Source organism: Dermacentor albipictus, chromosome 5 (assembly GCF_038994185.2).
Source record: "Dermacentor albipictus isolate Rhodes 1998 colony chromosome 5, USDA_Dalb.pri_finalv2, whole genome shotgun sequence".
NCBI lineage: Eukaryota > Metazoa > Arthropoda > Arachnida > Ixodida > Ixodidae > Dermacentor > Dermacentor albipictus.
Window position 1 is genome coordinate 49,405,543 of NC_091825.1, and position 20,842 is coordinate 49,426,384.

General features: G+C 51.1%; 1 protein-coding gene across 1 annotated transcript in view; it reads right to left on the bottom strand.

The window, feature by feature from the left end:
* Positions 1–20,842, bottom strand: part of LOC135899229 (membrane metallo-endopeptidase-like 1) — an 81,957-nt gene that overhangs the window by 21,458 nt on the left and 39,657 nt on the right. The window contains exon 4 of the mRNA XM_065428493.2: positions 11,983–13,036. Coding sequence (XP_065284565.1) covers positions 11,983–13,036 — 1,054 coding nt within the window. The remainder of the gene's footprint in view (positions 1–11,982; positions 13,037–20,842) is intronic.

The window sequence follows — 20,842 nt, forward strand, 5'->3', positions numbered from 1 at the left end:
AAACCGTTGCACTGCGGAGATGACCGCCAGAGACTCTTGTTCTGTGACTGTGTAGTGGCGCTCGGAGCGGCTCAAGGACCGGCTAGCGTAAGATATCACGTGCTCACTGTCGCCAACACGCTAAACTAGCACAGCACTGACGCCTACGCCACTGGCATGGGTGTGAATCTCAGTTCGTGATGAAGGATCAAAGTGGCGAAGAATTGGTTGTAATGTCAACAGGAACTTGAGCTGGCGAAACGATGAGTCACAATCTGCAGTCCACTCAAAGGGAACGCCTTTTTGGAGAAGGCGTGTAAGATGATGAGCCATGTGAGCAAACCGGGGAATGAATCGGCGAAAATAGGAGCACAAGCCCAAGAAACTTCTTAACTGCTTGACAGAGTTGGGTACTCTAAATGCTTCTACGGCCGCAGTCTTTTGTGGATCTGGTCGGATGCCTTCTTTAGCGACCAGATGGCCTAGCACAAGAGTTTGTCGTTCTCCAAAATGGCATTTTTTTAATTGAGCACTAGACCCGCTTTCTTCAAGCAGTTCAAGACCAAATCCAAACGTTTGTTGTGCTCACTAAACATTCGCCCGAAGATCACAACGTCGTCTAAGTAGCACATGCAAACTTCCCATTTTAAGCCGCGTAATATCGTGTCCATGAACCTTTCGAACGTTGCGGGTGCGTCACACAACCCGAAAGGCATCACGTTAAACTCGAATAGTCCGACGGTTGTTACAAATGCTGTCTTTTCTCTGTCGTCCTTGTGTATAGGAATTTGCCAGTAACCTGACCGTAAATCGATTGAGGAAAAGTAAGATGCCGCAAAGAGACAGTCGATGGCGTCGTCAATTCGTGGGAACGGATATACATCTTTCTTAGTAACGGCATTTAGGCGACGGTAATCAACACAGAACCGCCACGTACCGTCTTTCTTCTTCACCAATATCACGGGGGCTGCCCAAGGACTACACGATTCTCGAATAACGCCGTCGCATAGCATTTCTTGGGCCTGATCGCCGATTATCTTGCGTTCTGACAGCGATACACGATAGGCTTTTTGTCGGATTGGCTGGGCGGCTCGTGTGTTGATGCGGTGACGAGTTCTGGAGGCAGGAATTGATGGCGGGCCATCGTGCTTCGCAAAGTCGAATACTGAGGTATGTTTCGTAAGCAGGGCGATCAAAACTCGACGCTCGTGATTGCTGAGTGACTTATTCATCATGGAAAGTATCTTCGAGCTCCCGGGGCTCGAGACACAGGTTGCTCCTCCATCGGGGAGCTCTCTAAGTACTGCAACTAATACGGGCGAGTCTTCCTTAAACGTGGCTATCTTTAGGCCTTGAGGTAGCACCGCCGCTTCAGTGTAACAGTTTAGCGCCCACAGCCCTGCGCATCCATTGGTCACTGAGACCACGCAGCGCGGAACTAACACGTTTTTCTTGAGGCCGTTACGATGTACAGGTTCCACTGCAGCATCGAACGAGATAGGAGTCGGAGATGAACAGGCGACGGCAACACGCATCGCGGATAAGGCGGGCACAACTGTATCCTCAGACACGCACAACTTTCACCTTCACCTTCAAACCTTCACCTTCACCTTCACCTTCAAAGAGCACAGGTGAAACACTGGTGTCGACACTGACTCCTCCCTTCCGGCAGTCAGCATTCGCACCACACAATTGCAATAAGTCAATCCCCAGAATCACGTCATGCGAGGAGCGAGGAAGAACAGTAAACTCTGCACTAAAAACTATCCCACCCAAAGACACATCCACGTTACACACACCAACCGGGTATAATGATTCACCACTGACTCCACGGAAACTTGTGCACTGGTACCCACGAAACATAACCTTGCGTCTCAGAAGGCCTTTAAACAGCACCCTTATGACCAAGACAGTTGCTCCCGTGGCGACCAAAGCTATTGTAGAGACCCCATCAATCAGTACATGAACCTTATTCTTTAGCATGAAAATCGTTGGAGGCAGTTGAGTCGGCCGCACACATTTTCCAGCGACCTCACCTCCATCGGCCGTGCTGGCTAGTTTCCCGGCGGGGGCGACACGAAACGGCGCCGAGGCGATGGCGACGTGAATCGCGGCCGAGGGGATGATGATCGGGAGGCTCGGAAGTCTGGTGGTGGCGTCAGAGTACGGTCGGAGGCAGGGGAGCGGTAGCGGTTCCGGGTTCTTTCTTCTCCAAAGTAGGTCTCCTGGGCTGTGCATCGGTTCTTTCGAAAGTGGCTTCCTGAAGTGGAGTCTCCTGGCCACTGAGTGCGCAGTGTACGACCACTAGACCGCATAGTCGGTGCGGACGATCCGTAGTTTGATGCTCGGTGTCGCCTACAGTACCTAGCTATATGGCCAGGCATGCCGCAGCAGTAACACACTGGCGAAGGGCGAACTTCAAAATGCTGATTGAAGTATTCTGCCGAAGACATCGGTTGAGGGTAACGAGGCTCTTCCTCTTGAAAGTCGTAGGTAGCGGCGAGTCTTCCCGGACGAAAGTTGCGTGGGCGTGGATCAAAACGTTGAGGGGGGAATCATTGCGTGGTGGTTCAGTGGGCCTCTTCGATTTTCGCAGTTCTGGCAGCCCGCAGGTAGCCAGACGGCAGCCAGCTAGTTCCGGTTCTGACAGGAAGTCACGTGGGCTGGGATCCCAAGACAACCCGAACCTGCCCGAAGTTTGCAAAATCGAACGCTGGTACAGCTGGCCAAATGTAAACATGCTACCAGCATGGCAGCGCCCGTCGAGGCCGACGCGCGCTCGGCGTAGTCGGCCCATTTATGCGTTGCCACCTTGAAAATGTATAGTTGCATTCAGGAATACGATCGCTTTCGCACGATTTCGCGCGACTCGGCGCAGGACGCGTACTGGGCCAACCTCGCCTTGCGCAGCGCAACAGATGGCCTCCGACGCGGCAGATGACAAGACGCGAAATCGTGATTGTATACTCGAAAGCGATAGCTGGAAGATCCCTGTTCGCAGCGATCACGTCGCTCACCGGCGACATTGATGAGTTGGCGCTGTATCATCACAAGACATGAGAAAGCAGGTTATCGGGTACGTCTCATACGCATAAAATTTCGCGCCGACCTGCTTGAGCTTCGATTTCAGAAAGTTTGTTGTGGCTGATGGTGCTTCTCATTTAAGGAGCTGGACGCGGCTGGCGCGCGAAAATGCACGTCGCCTGTGACCAGCGAAACGTTTCACACGAAAAACAACATCGGTCGCAATCATGAGAGCAATAAGCCAATGTACGTGTGTCTAAATGTACCGAGTGCAATCAGTGTATTCTTAGATCAACGGCCTGCAGTTCGAACACATATCGGTTTCGAGCTGCCACCTAAGCATACGACGGAGAGACGGAGCGAACACGGGCTAACTGCAAAGCCTTCGCTAACTGCAGAGGAAGGAGAGATATACATACGCGAAATATGTGAAAAGGAACGCCACCAGAGAAAGACGAAACCAAGATGTACCGCAATGTGTGAATGAGCGTCTACAACTTGCGTGGAACACGATGCAGATAACATGCACGCATGAGAGCGCGGCGCGCTGTTCACCGCCGCGAAGAAGCAATCAGGGGACACACACACACACAAACGGTTCACCACGGCTCGTATCACACCGCTTCGCGATGCGGAACGGAGCGTTAGCACCTAAAAAGATAACGCTAGAAGTAAGGAAATCCGGAGATGACCGTATACACTTGGCTGAGCGAGGTAAATTTAAGTCCTCAAGCGCCGGCGTTGCAATCCGTGAAGTCCCCGTAAAGATGGCGCCGAGCGCCCATCGCCTCTTTTAGTCGTCTGCTAGCCAGAGAACTTCCAGAGAGCAGCCAGACCAAAATCGTCCTGGCAGGTTCTAGCAGCCCGCGGGTAGCCAGAACCGTCCAGCGCGAGCAAAACGAACGCCCGGCGGAAGTGCGTAGCGCGGTGGGCGGAGCAACGCGAGAAAAACGAAGACGCTCTGGCTGGCTCTGGCAGCCCGCGGGTAGCCAGAAGTGGAAAATCGAAGAAGCCCAGTGGTAATGTACTGCGGTTCGTCTCTGGAGCCGTTAAGATCCGCGACGTTCACCGAGTAGTTCCAAGTAGCCGAAGGGGGTTCCCAAAGGGCGTCTCAGAAAACGGAGGAGCTGCAACGTGGCGCCGCATAACATGCCTGTTGGTCATGTCGCTGGAGCTCCTCGCGGACTATTTGGCGGATGGCGGATGAAAGGTCTGGGAGCGGAGGACTCGTGTCAACACTTGCTACAGTCGTTACATTGGCCAGCCGTCCAAACTTTGGTGCAATTCGGCGAGTCTTCAGTGCCTCGAACGTACGGCAGTGCCGTATCAGTTCTGATACAGTGTTCAAGTTCTCTTTACCAATGAGGAAGTTGTACAAGTCTTCCGCTATTCCTTTTACCACATGCCCCACTTTATCTTCCTCTGTCATTTGAGGGTTGACGGTTCGGCACAGCTTCAAAATTTCTTCGATATAGGTAGTGCAAGTCTCGCCGGGTACCTGAGCTCTCTGGGCTAATGTGAGTTCCGCACGTTTCCTCTTTGCGTCCCAGTCACCGAAACACTTTTTGATCTCCTCAACGAAGCGTGTCCATGTAGTTAGCATGTCCGCGTGGTTGTCATGCCAAACCAACGCCGTGCCGGCCAAGAAGAAAACAACGTTCCTAAGCTGACTGGTAGCGTTCCAGATATTGTATTGGCTTACCCTTTCGTAATGGCTTAGCCACTCATCCACATCTTCCTCTGCCTTTGCTGAGAGCGTGCATGGCTCTCGGTAGTGCTGGATATGGACTGGGCTCGCCGAGGCGCTGCTGCTGAGAGTATTTTGCTCTGTGGCCATGATTGAGTGCGACGGCGAAAGTCCGGCGAGGCGACGGCTTCGGTGTAGCTCTTGTGCTGGTGGCTCCATTATAGGTCGTGGGTCGTGGGTCGCACAGCTCCACCAAATGTTACACACGAGGTGTTCAATGCAGAACCAGATGAATCTGGTTGATAGGCGCGGTTGTTGAAGAGCGGTCTCGCGGCAGCTTGGCTAACGTCGTTCTCCTCTTTCTATCGTCTGGTTGTCTGTGCGGTAGGCGTGGTTCATGACCGCTTGTGACAATATTGATACAAGCGAGTGATCGCTTTATGCAATGTTCTAGGGAATTTAGAAAAGAAATCACAAAATGGCATATACATCGTGTCCCACGTAATTTGCGCCAAATATTAAAGATATGCAAATGGATCGTAGTTGGACCGAACAAAAGTATAGTTGCTTGTCGTCGCTTGAATATACTCAGATTATCTTTTTTGCATCCTGCCTAATGAGATGATTAGTCCAATTTATTACATTTCCTTTATTTTATAAATAAGGCAATCACCATGCGCTGATTTTAGCAGTGTGGTACAAACCTAATTAATACAACGGTTTGTACAGAATAATGCACAGATTAATAATACTAAAAACTATTACATAAATAAATACAAAGCATACAGATTGGGCACGCACGAGGTTATACCAAATAACTAAAATACTGTCATTGGAAACATGACACAAATAGTGTCACTGTAAACATGATAAGTAAGAATTTAATGTTGGCGCAGAGATGACGTTATTCTTTAACTGTTTCCAGTCCACAATTCTTCGCGGGAAGAATGAGAAGCAGTTGCTACGTGAGGAAAATCCCTTGTAGTGAAATTGTGTTTTTGCCGTAGTGTATCCAGCCGAGAAGGATAAGAGCACCGTTATTTCAATCTTGCAATGCCACTTCACTAGTTGTTATATGAATTACGATCGCAAACACCGATTTCCTTGTGCCATAGAAGAAAGATTAGCCCTTTTTAATAGCTCTGTAACTGACTTTTCGTAAATGTGTTAGAAATAAAACGCACGGCTCTTCTTTGCTCCTGTTCTAGTTTGGCGATGTTAGTCTTTAAAACGGGCACCATATCACTCCAGCGTAATCTAAAATGGGCAGCACAATGGATTTGTAAGCCAAGAGGGAAAGAGAAAGGGAGGAAAGCTTAAGCGCTCGCCTGAGAAAGAGTTAACGGTTCACATTTGCAGTGACATAATTAGTATGAGTATTACAATTAAGATGGTTCGAAATCTACTGCCCTAAATATTTACAGTTACCAACTTCAGAGAGGAAAGCATTATTAGTACTTTAATGAAAGGGTAAAGGTTTCTTTTTTATGAGTTAGTGTCATGAAAACCGGTTTTTCAACGTGGACCACCAACTGCCATTCACGAAGCGGATCAATCGCAGACTCCGGCACCACCCCATTCATGCAATCAGATTTTCAGTGCACTAGCTCGGCCCCATCGAATCATTCTCCACTCGAGCGTGCTCCTCGCCTCCTGTCAGCCAATTAGATAAGACAAGTCGCTCAGCGCAGGCAATGTTATTTGTTTTTAAAGCAAACAAAAGTGACTTCCTATAAATGAGGAGACCGCAAAGAGAACACCAGCGTAGTGCAAGGCGCCAGCTACAAGCCGCCAGCAAGCAAGCCGAGCAAGCCGAGCAAGCCGCTAGCTACAACAGCTGCCCCCGGAAAATTGTGGACGAGACAACCCAAATGCCAGCCGCAGCGTCCCCCATAGTTTTGCAACAGCTCAGGAAGCCACCGACTTTCCTTGGATCATCGTCTGAAGACGCAGAAACCTGACTGGAGAAATGTGAAGGAATCACGACTTTCAACAACTGGGACTCCAATGACAAGCTGCGGCATGTCTACTTCGCTTTAGAAGACGCTGTCAGAACGTGATTTGAGAACCGGGAGTCGACCCTGATAACATGGGACCTGTTCTGTAGCGGCTTCCTGCAGACATTTACAAGCGTCATGCCCAAGGAAAAGGCCGAAGCTATGTTAGAAGCCCGAGAACAACCCAACCAGACCATAGGGATTTTCACAGATCACATGACGCGCCTTTCCGGCACACGGACCCCGAAATGTATGAAGGGGAAAAAGTGCGCTTCTTGATGCGAGGCGCAAAGCAAGCACTTTTTGCCGGACTGGTCCGCTACCCACCGAAGACCGTAGCTGAGTTCTTGAAAGAGGCAAGGACGATTCAGAAAACTCTAGAAATGCGCACTAGGCAATATAACCGCCAAGTGCTCACGCCGCAGTGCGCCATCAAGCACAGGGCTCCGGTGACCTCCAAGAGACCATAACGGTCATTGTGCACGTAGAGCTGCGCAAGATGTTTCCTTCGTCGCAAACTCAGGTGTCCTCAGTCACTGACATCGTCAAAGGCGAATTTCGACGGCCACTGGCCTTACCGAAATGCAGCCCGAATCGTCGCTTTCCGTGCCGGAAGCGACGACCTATGCCGCCGCCGCCCATAGTCAAGGTACCACTCCGCGCCAGGGCCCTCTAGCGCCGCAATTGCGTCGTCCAGCGCCGCCGCCGCCAGCACGCCCGCCCGCCCGTCGACCAGCACAGCCAACCGAGGAGGACCGACATTTGGCGCGCCCCCGACCACCGCCCGCTCTGCTATCACTGCGGGGAAGCGAGACATGTCTAACACCGATGCCCATACCGCGAAATGTGACTACGAGGGCTCGCCGTAAACGCTCCGCGCCCGCAGCAAGGTGAACGCCCTCGCGATCTCACCAACTACCTCACCGCTACTCAGTGGAGCTCTCTACGACCGTCCAGCTCGCCATGATCAGACCGCTACCTATCGTCGCGACGCCGTCCATACACTGACCCAGCCAGGGGCTGCTCTGCGAGCCCATATTCGGAAATGTAAAAGCAGCAACCGACGGAAGTGCGGTCGCTGTTCGTCGAACTGACGAAGGTCCTCCGCCGCCGACGAAGACGCCGAAGAGACTACCTCGACGACATAACAACGAGACGCCACCAACCCGACGAAGTCTGGGAGCAAAGAATACACCGACCAAAGACGACCTGATGACGCCACGTGCCATCCACAGGCCAACGCGACGCTGCCTTGATCCGATGCCAGAGATAACTGTAACGCAAGACAAAGAACACTGGACATTGACGTGCTTCTCGACGGCCACGCATCACCACCTTAGTGAACACAGGGGCCGACTACTCCATCATGAGTGGACACATCGCCTCCCAGTTGAAGAAACTTAAGACTACAGGGAATGCCTTGCAATGCGGACCTCAGGAGGAGGCCTCATTACGCTAACTGGAATCTGCTCTGCAAGAATTTCCGTTTATGACAGGGCTTACCCTACCACCTTCGTTATCCTCAAACAGTGTCCATGAGATTCTCGGCATGGACTTCCTGAACCAACACAGCGCGATCATCGACCTAAGTCTAAATCTATAATGCTGTCGGAAGATCAAGCAATACCACCGGAGAGCTCTCGTAGTCACCCCACCTTGAGTGTGCTCAAAGATCAAGTGGGCATCCCGCCGCACTCCAGAATAATTATTTCCGTCCGCACCGAAACACCCGCAGACGTAGGAGGCGTCATCGAAGGGGACCAACCTCAACTACTCGACCGTGGAATTTGTGTCGCAAGAGGGTTCGCAAGAGGAAAAACGAAAGTGTTGCTGAATAACTTCAGCCACGAGTTGAAGCACATCAACAAGGGCACGACAATTGCATACATCGAGGAAATTCTGGAAGCACTCAATGCGTTTGTCCTTTCAGATTCTGCCTCATCTAACCCAACGACCGTAGTTCCCGAACCGGACTTCAGCATAAATCCAAGTCTCCCCATGATTAAGTAGTAACAGCTCAGGAGTCTGCTTCGACCAAACAGACTGCTTTTCAAAGTCATCGAGCATTCGACCAATACCAGTCGCAAAGCATCGCTTAATAACTAAAGAGTGCGCTCGAACACTCCACCAGAGCCCTGAGTTTCTACGCCAGAACGTGAGGTTAGTAGGCAACAAGTTAACGAAATGCTGCGCGACGACATAATCCAGCCGTCAAAAAGCCCGTGGGTATCTCTTGTAGCCTTGGTGAAGAAGAAGAGCGGAACCCTACGGTTCGGCGTACATTATCGTCGACTGAACAAGATCACGAAAAAGGACGTTTACCCCCTCTCACGGATAGACGACGCATTGGATCGGCTCTGCAACGCTGAACAATTCTCGTCAATGGATCTCAAGTCTGGATACTGGCGAATAGAAGTGGACGAGAGAGATCGCGAAAAGACAGCCTCCATCACGCCAGACGGCCTCTACGAGTTGAAGGTCATGACATTCGGACTGTGCTCGGCGCCTGCAACGTCCAGCGCGTCAGAGACACGGTGTTAGCAGGGTTGAGTGGTAGACCTATCTTGTTTGCTTGCATGACATCATCATGTTCGCCAGAAATTTCGACGATCACCTTGCGGCAGTACTAGAGGCCTTCAAGTCATCAAGGCTCACTCTGAAGCCGAAAACGTGCCGCTTCGCGTACAATGAGCTTCTGTTCCTGGGCCACACCATCAGCAAATCTGGAGTACGCCCCGAACCACAGAAGACAGCCACCATCGCAAAGTTCCAGCAGCCCATCGACAAGGAGGCAGTGCGTAGATTCCTTGGCATGCCTGCCTACTTCAGGAGCTTTGCGATTTTTCACGCATCGCTGAGTCGTTCACACATATAATTAAATGTGTTGTCGAGTTCAAGAGGGAAACGCCAAAGGCGGACTCATTTGAAGAACTCAAAAGACGCATCCAGTCACCGCTCGTGCTTGCGCACGTCGACGAGCACGCCAATACAGAAATCCATACTCACGCCAGCAGCCTACGCCTTGATGCCGTCCTAGTCCAGAGTAAAGACGTACTTGAACGGGTGATAGCGTACGCAAGCCGATCGTTGTTAAAAGCGGAAGGCAATTATTCTACGACCGAAAAGAAATGCCTCGCCATCGTTTGGGCTACAGCAAAATTTTGCCCTTACCTATATGGCAGGCCTTTCAAAGCCTTCAGCTACCATCACGCGTTGTTTTGGCTAGCGAACTGTAACCTTCAAGTGCAGACAAAAACACTGATGCCGACTGCCTATCACGCTCCCCCATTGACCCGCCGCCGCCAGATCACGACGATGACGACGCCTTCCTTGGAATAACGAGCGCGGAAGACTTCGCTGAACAGCAACGAGCAGACCCGGGGCTAAAATGCCTCAATTATTTGGAAGGGCACACCGACGTTCTACCTATGGCATTTAAGCGAGGATTGTCTTCGTTCTCGCTTTAAAACAACCTACTAGTAAAGAACTCCTCACTAGTCCGCGCGAACTACCTTCTTGTTCCCTCAGCGCTGCGTCCATAAATACTGGATGCCCTGCATGACGATCCAACCAGTGGGCGCCTCGGATTCCCCGGCACACTATCGAGTATACAGGAAATGTATTACTGGCCGCGCCTGATCGCCGACGTTGCCCGTTATGTCAAGACATGCCGAGACTGTCAGCGCCGCGAGACACCACCGACGAGGTCAGCGGGATTACTACAGCCGATCGAGCCTCCTTGCCGGCCATTTCGGCAGATCGGGATGGACTTGTTGGGACCCTTTCCGACGTCAACAACCGGAAATAGGTGGATCATCGTGGTGACGGACTACCCCATCCTCTTCACTGAAACGAAAGCCCTGCCGAAAGGTAGCGCAGCCGGAGTGACCAAATTTTTCGTCGAGAACATCCTGCTGCGAGATGGTGCCCCAGAAGTCGCTATCACCAGCAGAGGAACGGCCCTTACAGCGGATCTCACCCAAGCCATTCTGCAGTACAGTCAGACAAGGCACAAGAGGACAACTACCTACAACCCGCAGATGAATGGTCTTGCGGAGAGCCTGAATAAGACCCTCTCCCACATGCTAGCAATGTACGTTGACGCCGAACACAAGACCAGGGATACCGTCCTGGCGTACGTAGCCTTCACTTACAACACGGCGGTGCAAGAAACAACACAGATAACCACGTTCAAGCTTTTTTATGGCACGAACCCGACGACGACTCTAGACGCCATGCTGCCGCCCGCCACCGACGAAGAGAATCTTGACGTCGCCACCTACCTCCAGAGCGGCGAAGACCGACAGCTCGCCCGCTTACAGTTCAAAAACGAGCAGCGTACCGACAGCCGACACTAACACCTCCGACGACGGTACGTCGAGTACCAGCCCGGCGACCGTGTTTGGGTTTGGACCCCGATGCGCCGACGAGGGTTCAGTGAGAAACTGTTGCGACACCAATTCGGACCCTACAAGATCCTCCGACGTATTGGCGAACTGGACTATAAAGTCGTGCCAGACGGCTTTTCGCATTCGCAGTGGCGCCACGCACACTCTGATGTGGTTCACGTGGTGCGTCTTAAACCCTTTTATGCTCGCTTACGAACTTGCTTATTTTGTTGTTCCTTTGCTACGGGTGTTCTTGTTTGCTGCTTTCGTTTGTTTGCAGCATGGGTTTGGCGTTTTTTAAGAGGGGCGTATCGACACGTGTACTTGTTTATCTTTATCGGGCGACCACGTTACACCGCTTAACAAATATTACCGCAAATGTTATCGTCTGCATGTATCGGAAGTTTCTGGAATGTTATCGATGGATGCATTCGCTGTCTGTAACTGAATCTTGTGCAATCTTATTTCATGTATGCGCGACGCGAATAGTCTAGAACTTTGTGGAAGACATGCGGGTCCGAGTGATTACTTTGGAACATTTGACGACTGATGTATAAAAGCCGACGCGCTCGACCCGCTGATTATATTTTGACGAACGCATACTGTCTTCGCTGCGGTCGCCGTTCACTAAGTGTAGCCTGTTTTTGTGGGCACCGGTTCGCCCAATAAAGGTTAGTTTCGTCTTTCACAGTATTGCTACTGTGTTCTTTATACGTCAGTACCACGTGACATTATGTACGCGATCATGCGAGCGTTAGATTGACAGCAGCCAGTATTCCAGAACCTGCATTCTCAAATCTCGCAACCAGCATAGCTGCACGCTGCGATCGCGGTCCAATAAATTAAAATCGGTCAAACTGGTAAGTCGCCGTAGAGCACAGCACACATATATTCACGCACAACTCACCTGTTTTATTGCTTCAAGGTGTTCATCGATGGTACGGCGTTCCTCTGGCGAGAAAACTCCCACAGAAGCCAAAGCAGCCGCCAGGAGCTTGTAACTGGCCTCGACTTGCACAGCACAGTAGCGAGGTCGCGCTTCCCTTGCCCACTCTGCGTTTCCAAATAAGGTGTTCAGAACGGCAGTGGGATGAGCAACTGCTCCGTATGCGTACACGAAGAGCCACGATAGGTGACCGAGCAACGTGGTGTCGTTGTAAGTGCTCATGATGCCGATCATAGCATGTAGTACCGCAATGTCATTAAAGAGTAGCAGTTCATCAATACTGAACGGTGGTTCGATCCGTAGTGTCTTCTTGATTACGTCGTGCACGTACTCGGCCGTGACGAGTTTAGTGTAGTTGGTCACATCGCGCAGTGCAAACACAGCGGGAAAACGTGCCATGCGCGCGCTGGCCCGCACAAGCTTGTTGACTATGAATAACATTATCTCATAGACCTGCTTGACTTTCTCCTCTGTGACCGAGTTTGCCTCGTCACCACCGAAAATGTGAACCATCGCATTGTAAAGGGCTGCAAACTTGTTCGCTGGAACTTGGCCGAGCATGGCGTACCAGTATGTCAGGAATTCGTTGGTAGTAATTAAAATGCGGCGCCGTGGATCATCCTTGGTACCCGGAAGGAGCTGCAGTTGGAACCAGATATTTATGTTCCAGTTAAACGCAAGATCAAATAGGACTTCCAAAGGAGGCCTTTCCATGGCTTCTCCCGGAAATGCCAACCCATGAGCGTGCATAAATAACAGAAAGGTTGGCACATCAGAGCGCATCTGCGTCATGCAGCTCTCGAACATTGCGACCACTTTTCTCCCCACCGGAAGCTCGATGGAGCCCTTCCGTACAATGTCCCTGAAATTTGTGCGCCACCACATAACCATCTCTGAGAAGGACGACTGTGAAAGCGCTCCGACGCGTTTCTCGGGCTTCCAGCTCCCGCAGACATACGCTGTGAAGTTGTCGCAGGGGTCTATGCTTTCGTCCAGCTGGTTCCTCAAACGATCCCTGCGGAGTAAATACAAAAATTCACGTCACTTATCTCTCGATGGGAACGAATGGACACGGAGCTGTTCATAATAAAGATCTGAATTATCAGAATAAATAGTACCAGGTATGTCATTTTTCATGAGGCAATATTTCAGTGCTGTCCAATGACATTTGTACCTTTAGCGACAAAGCAAGGCCGTATAAATTATTCAAACATTTTTTTTCTAGCTCCCAATCTGTTGACGTTATTGGTAGGGCAAATTTTAACCAACCCTTAAAGTCAACTTCGGCCATTTTTCGATGTCAACTGATGTCGATGAAATTCCCTGGGTACATTCCTCTGTACACTTCCACCATGTACTCAAAAAAAGCATGTTTGAGAATCACACAGAAGTTTTATAAATGAATTAATTGCTACAAGCCACCTTGTGGATGTTGTCAGGAGTGTTCCATGCCATGCAGAGAATGGCGGGACTATGCAGACAACAGTTACGAGAGCGTCGAGGAATCGACGGTCGTGAGGTGGTGCACGGCGTGAGGAGTTGCTGTCGCGAGAAGTAGCGTTCCCTGCAGACGTGGTCTGCACGAACTTCAACTCTCGCCATCCGAACGCACAGTTTGAGCCGATTCCGGTCGCGTGCAGCCTAGGTTAAGCCTATATGTCACAGTCGCGTAGTTCATGCGTCTGCTGCTGGCGGACCTGAGCGATTAACCTGAAGGTAAGTAAGCCATCAGGATGAGGAAAACTCCTCTTGTACTTCAGTTTTGGCCATACGGATTTGAAATAAACCATTCCTCATTTCGTACAGTGCACACACAAAGAGCGAGAAGCGACGGCACGGAGCGGTATCGACATCGGTACGTTGCCGTTTTCGACGGAAAGCTGCCCGTCGCACTCACCAGCACTTCCCTAAATTTTTACGTATCGTCCTGCAGACTCATTATTTAGCTGCCGAGAGGCACTGCTTGCCTCGTATCTCAAACGGGTAACAAGCGAAGGCCTCTCGATACAGTAGCGTAAACAACCGCCTCGTTCAGTTGCCAACGGTTTCTGTACTGGCATCGGCGTTTACGCGAGAAAGGTACGCGTTCTCTAAATGAACGATCATACGCGCAAAGTCCTCACCTACGTCCACATTGCGGAACATATTGTGTGCATGAAGGGAATATGAAGAATGACAAGTAGGCAGCATAAAAGTGCTCCCGTACTGCGGTCTCCCGCTCAGTGTTTTCGAAGATGTGTGGCCGCTCGTATTAGTGCGATTCATTGTAATGCAACGGTGCTTGCTTGCACAAAATCTGCCAATTTTGACATGTTCTGACATTAATTGACGTCACCAAAGAGCAGCTAGCATTATATCTCAAGCGAACGAGGGGTGGTCGCTGCACCTGCCGATGTAAACGAATGCACCATTCGGTGCTTTGGACTCCCAGCGGCGCTCTTGTGGAATGCAAATGCAGAAAGACGTGCTCCACATCTTAGAGTGAGCATGCGAAGCGCTTCCCTCAGGAGAGGTAAAACACTCAAAATATCAAGCAGCACGATATGTAGCGCGTGGGCGCTGGCTCTCGTGGTGGTGGGTCGAATGGGAACGGCAATTCGTGGCCATTGAACTCGTCAAGATCGTAACTGTCGATATTTGGCGGATCCGAAAAGCTGGTGCAGCAGACATTGTCACCGGAAAGTCCGGCGTGGTGACGATTCAGCCGTGCGTGTCTACTCTTTGCTGCCAGCGCGCCAGACCGGCATGCCTTGCGCGCCTTTCCCTGTTTGTAGACCCTCATGATTTCACACGAAGAGGCTCGCACGGCTGCTTGGTCAGGTTTCGGTTTCGTTTTTGCACTGTTTTGCCTATTTAAAAGTATTTTCCAATTTGCATAACAATTCTCCTATCACGCGCGTGACAGGGAGGTCTCGGGAACCTAAATATTCCATTACCTTGACATGCTCAAAAATCGCCAGAGTTGCACTTTAAGCTGGGCACAATATAAGCGAAAGTGACCGACGATTGATAAGGAGCATTCATTTCGGCCGCGCAGTCCGTTCTCGTCGATATTTCGTTTGTTTTCAGCCTTGATTCCAAGCCTTCACCTGCTATACCAACCGTTTGTGAATTGTGCTGCCATTTCCATGGTCTTGCCACACTAACGTCCTGGCTGGCTCATCTTGTGCCGAAGTAGCTGCCTTAGTACCCGGATCTTACGTTGCTGTACAAGCTGCACCCAACTGTGCTGCTCCCCCGCTAACTCTCACTTTTTCGACTGCCTGTGTCTGCGCAACGTAGGTGGCTGAGTCATCGACAAATCAATATCAACGAGTGGACAGTTGGGCTAGTTTCGGTATTGGCATCAAAGCGTCGCCATTTTCCTGATATTCAAAGAAAAACTTATTGCATTTTGCTTATTTGACTCTATCCTTTCAGCCTACACATTACTAAAGGGATGCAATTATGTGCAGCAATAAAATGTGCTTTTGCTAATTTACTTTTCGGTGTCCTGCATTTGTGTTTACTCGCCTTATTTGTTTTGCCAACGGGTGGCGCCTTCACTTTTATCAGTTTGGCTGTGAATCTGACAGTCAACTCATTCGGCTTTCAATACAAGTGCATATTTGTTGGTATGCTGTATAGTTCAATATTTTATTCCTGTGTCCACGAATGTTCTGGCAATGTCGGAAAAACCGAGGAAAGGGCACTAGGCATGCTGCTTAGCTGTGTGCTTTGACAACTCGGGGAGGAAAAGCGAAGTTTTCCATTTTCCAGTGAACGCGAGGGAGGCACACTTTTTCGCCAACCACTATAAAGGAAACCAGAGCCATCCTTATCAAAAGAGCTAAAGTAAGAAATACCGATCTCCCGCAGTTTCTTTCTAGTGAATATTCTTTTGGTTTCGCGCGGCACATTACTTTTTTTCTGCGCTGCTGTAAAAACTTAAGCTACCCTTTGACAGTTGTTCATCAGTCCAGTGATGCTAGCTGACACGTAGGTGAAAATTTCGCTTGAATATTGTTATAGGGAGAAAGTAGGCCCACGAGTGTCGAATAATGTGTATTTACAACATAGGTATACGGCGTTCAGGCAACTGCCAGACTTCGTCTTCCTCTAGTCCAACTCAACTTCCTTCTCTTCACCGCAACATCACCCTCCCGGCGGAGTAGCTCCGTCCCGGTACAAGTTATAGAGCCTCACTTAATGGGCGGACATAGGGCTTGAGCCTGACGACGTGAACAACATCGCTAGTAACGTTGGGAGGCACTGAATGCTGACCGACTGGGGCGATCTCGTATGTCACGTCGGACAGTTGGCGTAAGATCTGGCACGAACCAGAATAACGCGAAAGTAGTTTTTCCGACAAGCCGACGCGACATCAAGGCGTCCAGAGAAGGACAAGGGAACCAGGTGAAAAAGGGGAGTCTCGGTGCCGAAGGTCATAGCGTCGCTTTTGAGAAGCTTGCGAGACTGTGAGGCGATGACGGGCGACTTCGCGAGCATGGGCGGCTAAGTCAATAGCATCGCGAGCGTAACCAGTGCTGGGTGATTGTACGGCGGAAGGCAGCAACGTGTCAAAGGGCCAAGTGGGGTCGCGGCCATACAACAGGTCAAATGGTGTAAATCCGGCAGTGCCATGACGAGACGAGTTGTATTCGAATGTGGTGTACGGTAAAGCGACGTCCCAGTCGCGGTGATCGTCGGAAACGTACATGGCCAGCATTTCAGTTAACGTGTGGTTGAGTCGCTTGGTGAGGCCGTTCATTTGAGGGTGGTACGCGGGAGCAATCTGGTCTTCTGTAGAACAGGAGCGGAGCACATCATCGACGACCTTCGATGAAAAGTAGCGGCCGCGATCCGTCAGCAACTGGCGAGGTTCGCGGTGGTACAGGATGACGTCCTATAGTAAGAAGTTGGCGACATCTGTAGCGCAGCTGGTTGGTAGCACTCATGCGATGGCATATCCCGTGGCTTAATCTGTTGCCGCAGCTATTCATTTGTTTCCATTGATGGAAATGGGAAAGGCGCCCAGGAGATCTAGTCCCACAAGGAAGAATGGCTCTGTAGGGATATCTATTGCTTGCAGCAAACCAGCGGGAGGCATAGCAGGCATCTTCCGGCGCTGACACATGTCGCAAGAAGCGACATAACGGCGCACATTGCGATAAATGCTGGGCCAGAAGAAGCGGCGCCGCAGGCGGTCGTATATACGAGTGATGCCCAGACGTCCAGCAGTAGGAGCATCGTGAAATTGCTGGAGCATGGCGAGTCGAAGGTGCTTAGGAACGGCTAGGAGGAGCTCCGGGCCGTCAGGAAGAACGCTACGACGGTATAAAGTTCCATCGCGCAAGGTGAACATCCGGGGAACGGCTAATTGGGTGAGGAGCTTAGGCATTTCATAAGTGTTCGAAGACCATGATCTTTGCTCTGCTCGTCGCTAATATCGAGGAAGCCGGAGATGAATAGTGCCCTGATGTCCGAGTCTGCATCGGTATCGTCCGGTTGATCCACGGGATTGCGGGACAGGCAGTCAGCGTCTTTATGCAGGCGCCCTGACTTATACATAATAGAAAATGTATATCCTTGTAGACGCAATGCGCAACGTGCAAGTCGTCCAGTTGGGTCCTTCAAAGAGGAGAGCCAGCAGAGGGCGTAATGATTGGTTACGACGCAGACTCTCTGACCGAAAAGGTACAGCCAAAATTTCGCGACCACCCATACGAGCGCGAGACATTCTCCGTAATGGAGTAATTTCGCTCAGCCGTGGAAAGAGGGCGGCTAGCGTAAGCGATGACACGGTCTTGGCCCTGTTGACGCTGAGGGATTGTTCTTTATGTTTCCCAGGAATAAAAAACTTGCAATGTGTATTTGCGGAAGGTACTCGAATGCCTGCTGCCCAAATTTGTTATGGTGTAGCACGTTTCTCTGACGAGTTGAAGCTACCTGAGCGACGAGCGACGTGCGCTTCACTTTTCCACCTGTGCCTAGAAAGAGATAATTTTTGCCTCGCTTCTTTTGTACTTACAACTTTGGTTTCGCTTTTACATGTTGATTAATCATGACAACGCGATATTTTGCCCATTCTCCATGTGTGACACATGGTTACACTACACTGAAAAACAGACCTGCACACAGTGGTACGAGCCGTCTGCTGATCCCTTTCCAGATACGGCGCCCGCGAGCGCACGCGGCTGTACAAAGTGCGGAGTTGCTTGCGGGGTCCAAGTTGCCCTTTTCCCTGTCGCACTGCCTCCCCACGTTACGCCCCCCGCTCCCTTCCTCCCATTCCCCCTCAGCCTTCCCCTCAGGCACGGCTTCCTATCATCAGCTTGATTGTTCGCGTGAATCAAAGCTGCATGTGGTTAATCGAAATTCACTGCGAGCAGTTTTGATCGATGAGGGCTGCAGAGCCCCAAGTCATTCTTGCGTTCGCACGTCGCATGCTTTGGCAAGTCGCACCATGAGCAAGTAAACTTCATGGACTCAAATAAACGTTGTCTTCAGGAAGAAAGAGATTGCTTACTTGTTTATTTCGTAAACAGCTGCAATGAGATGGACGTGTTAATTTAATTCAGAAGGTTGAAGTTGAACACGCCGCTGGCCTTTTACATGCTGCACACAAACACAAGGCTGGCTTCTCTGCGATGGTGACACGCTCACCCCAATTATATTTTATTTTTTCAATGCAAAGGACCGCTGATGAGCAGACGAGCAGAAAATTTCACATGTGACAGGAAGCCGCCCTCTCCTTTATATCTCCAAGCGCTCTTCTCTGCTTTCAATGAGCGGCCACGCGGACTGCACTGGCTCTGCACGGAGCGCAGACACATGCTCCGATCTTTCCCCTCGCTCTTCTCATTTCTATATTGTTACGTCCAAGCGCGTCAAAGGGACGCGGGGATCAAGAAGAGAGGGGAAGAGGAGAACGAAGACTGTGCAGCGGCCATTCCTGTTGTTCCTAGCCTGCCGTTCCTGCTCTCGCACGCCTGAATAAACCCCTTTTCCCCGTGCTTGTAACAAATTCGTGGAGGTGCGGGGTACACCTCGTAACCACGGAGCCTACGCTGCTACAACTTCGCTTGCCGGACTTCCGCCACCATCACCTGACATGACTGAATACGCCTGCCAGATTCCCGAAGGTTCTGACGCGGCTTCAAGGCCAGCACCTGGCGTTCCGTGGCAATACTACCGGGTGCCACTCACTTTCGGAGGAAAAGCCGGAGAAGATGTCGACGAGTGGCTCACAAACTACCGAAGGGTGAGCCGATCTAATGGTTGGAACTCGACCGCACAGTTGTCAAATGTTGTGTTTTCCCTTACCGACACAGCACTCGTCTGGTATGAGGATCACGAAGACACGCTCACTTCATGGGAGCTTTTCGTAGAGGAGCTGAGAGCGTGTTTTGGAGACTCTAGTGCAAAAAAGAAACGCGCCGAACAGACGCTTTCGCAAAGAGCTCAGATTCCCGGCGAGACCTGTACGACTTATATCGAAGAAGTGCTGAAACTGTGCAAAATAGTGAACTCTCAAATGTCTGAAGAGGACAAAGTTGGACATTTCTTGAAAGGGATAGCCGAAGAGGTCTACAATTTTTTGATCGGCAAAGAAAGCTTGGATTCCGGGTCTGACGTCATTCGCCACTGCAGGACCTTTGAGACGCTGAAGATGCGACGGATAATAGCGAAGTTTGGTCGCCTGGCTAATGTCACAACTGCGGCAAGTGTAGACCCGAGCTCGTGTGTTGACCTTCCATCAACAATACGGCAGATTGTTCGCGAAGAGTTGCTCCATCGGGAAGAGATGTACCGTTGCACACCCGGCATCGCTGGTGCGTACTTACCACACGAGATGCGAAACACGGCCGCTTCGACCGCATGGCAACCCACGGTTCACTCAGCGACCATCGAGTATAGGTCTACCCCACAAACGAGAGGGACCCTGAGCTATCAAGATCAGGACTACGACCAACGCCCGCGCCGCACGCACGCCTCCGGGCGGCCGATGCCTGGCCATGATGAATGGGACCCACCTGCTGGCTATGCAGTCGACAGCAACATGCGTGACTACGTGCAAGAACATCGAAATTTGCGGCATCTGCCGGTGTGTTTCCAATGCGGTGTCGCGGGCCACATAGCGAGATTTTGCAATCGTCGCACAACAACGTGGAATTGTCGATCGGGGTCTTCAACAAGGACCACACCTCCTACGAGGACAACTCAACAGCCAATCACCACCTCTTGGTCAGCTGGCGTCCCTCCTGGCAACGATTACTGGCAGAGAAGCTTCCGGAGCCGCTCGCCGGCATCTGACAGGAGTCTGACGCCACCGCCAACTTCTCGTGCACCGCGTTTACGTCAATCTCCATCGCCAGTGCGCCGCTCAGCCTCGCCTTCACAACCGGAACACTAGCTAGCGCGGCCGATGGGGGTGAGGTCGCTCGACACGTGTTATCGACAGAAATGCCCCCTGCAGTTGCTATGATTAAGAACGAAGTGCATGTACTTGTGGATGGTGTTCCTACAATGGCTTTAGTGGATACCGGGGCAACTGTATCCGTAATGAGTCTCGGTTTTAAAGGTCGGTTGGGGTGCAAAGTTGTATTTCCGTGGGACCAGGCTGCAACGTTTTGTGGAGTGAGCGGCGAGTCGTTGCGCCCTGTTTGTGTGTGCACTGCTGAAGTGTCCTTGGCTGGTGGAGTTTTCGCGACGGAGTTTGTAGTTATTCCCCGATCGACGCACGAAGTGATTTTGGGCATCGACTTTTTGCGGCAGTGTGGTGCGACTGTTGATTATCGCACGGGGGAAGTTTGCGTCGATGGCCATGTTTCGTCCGGGC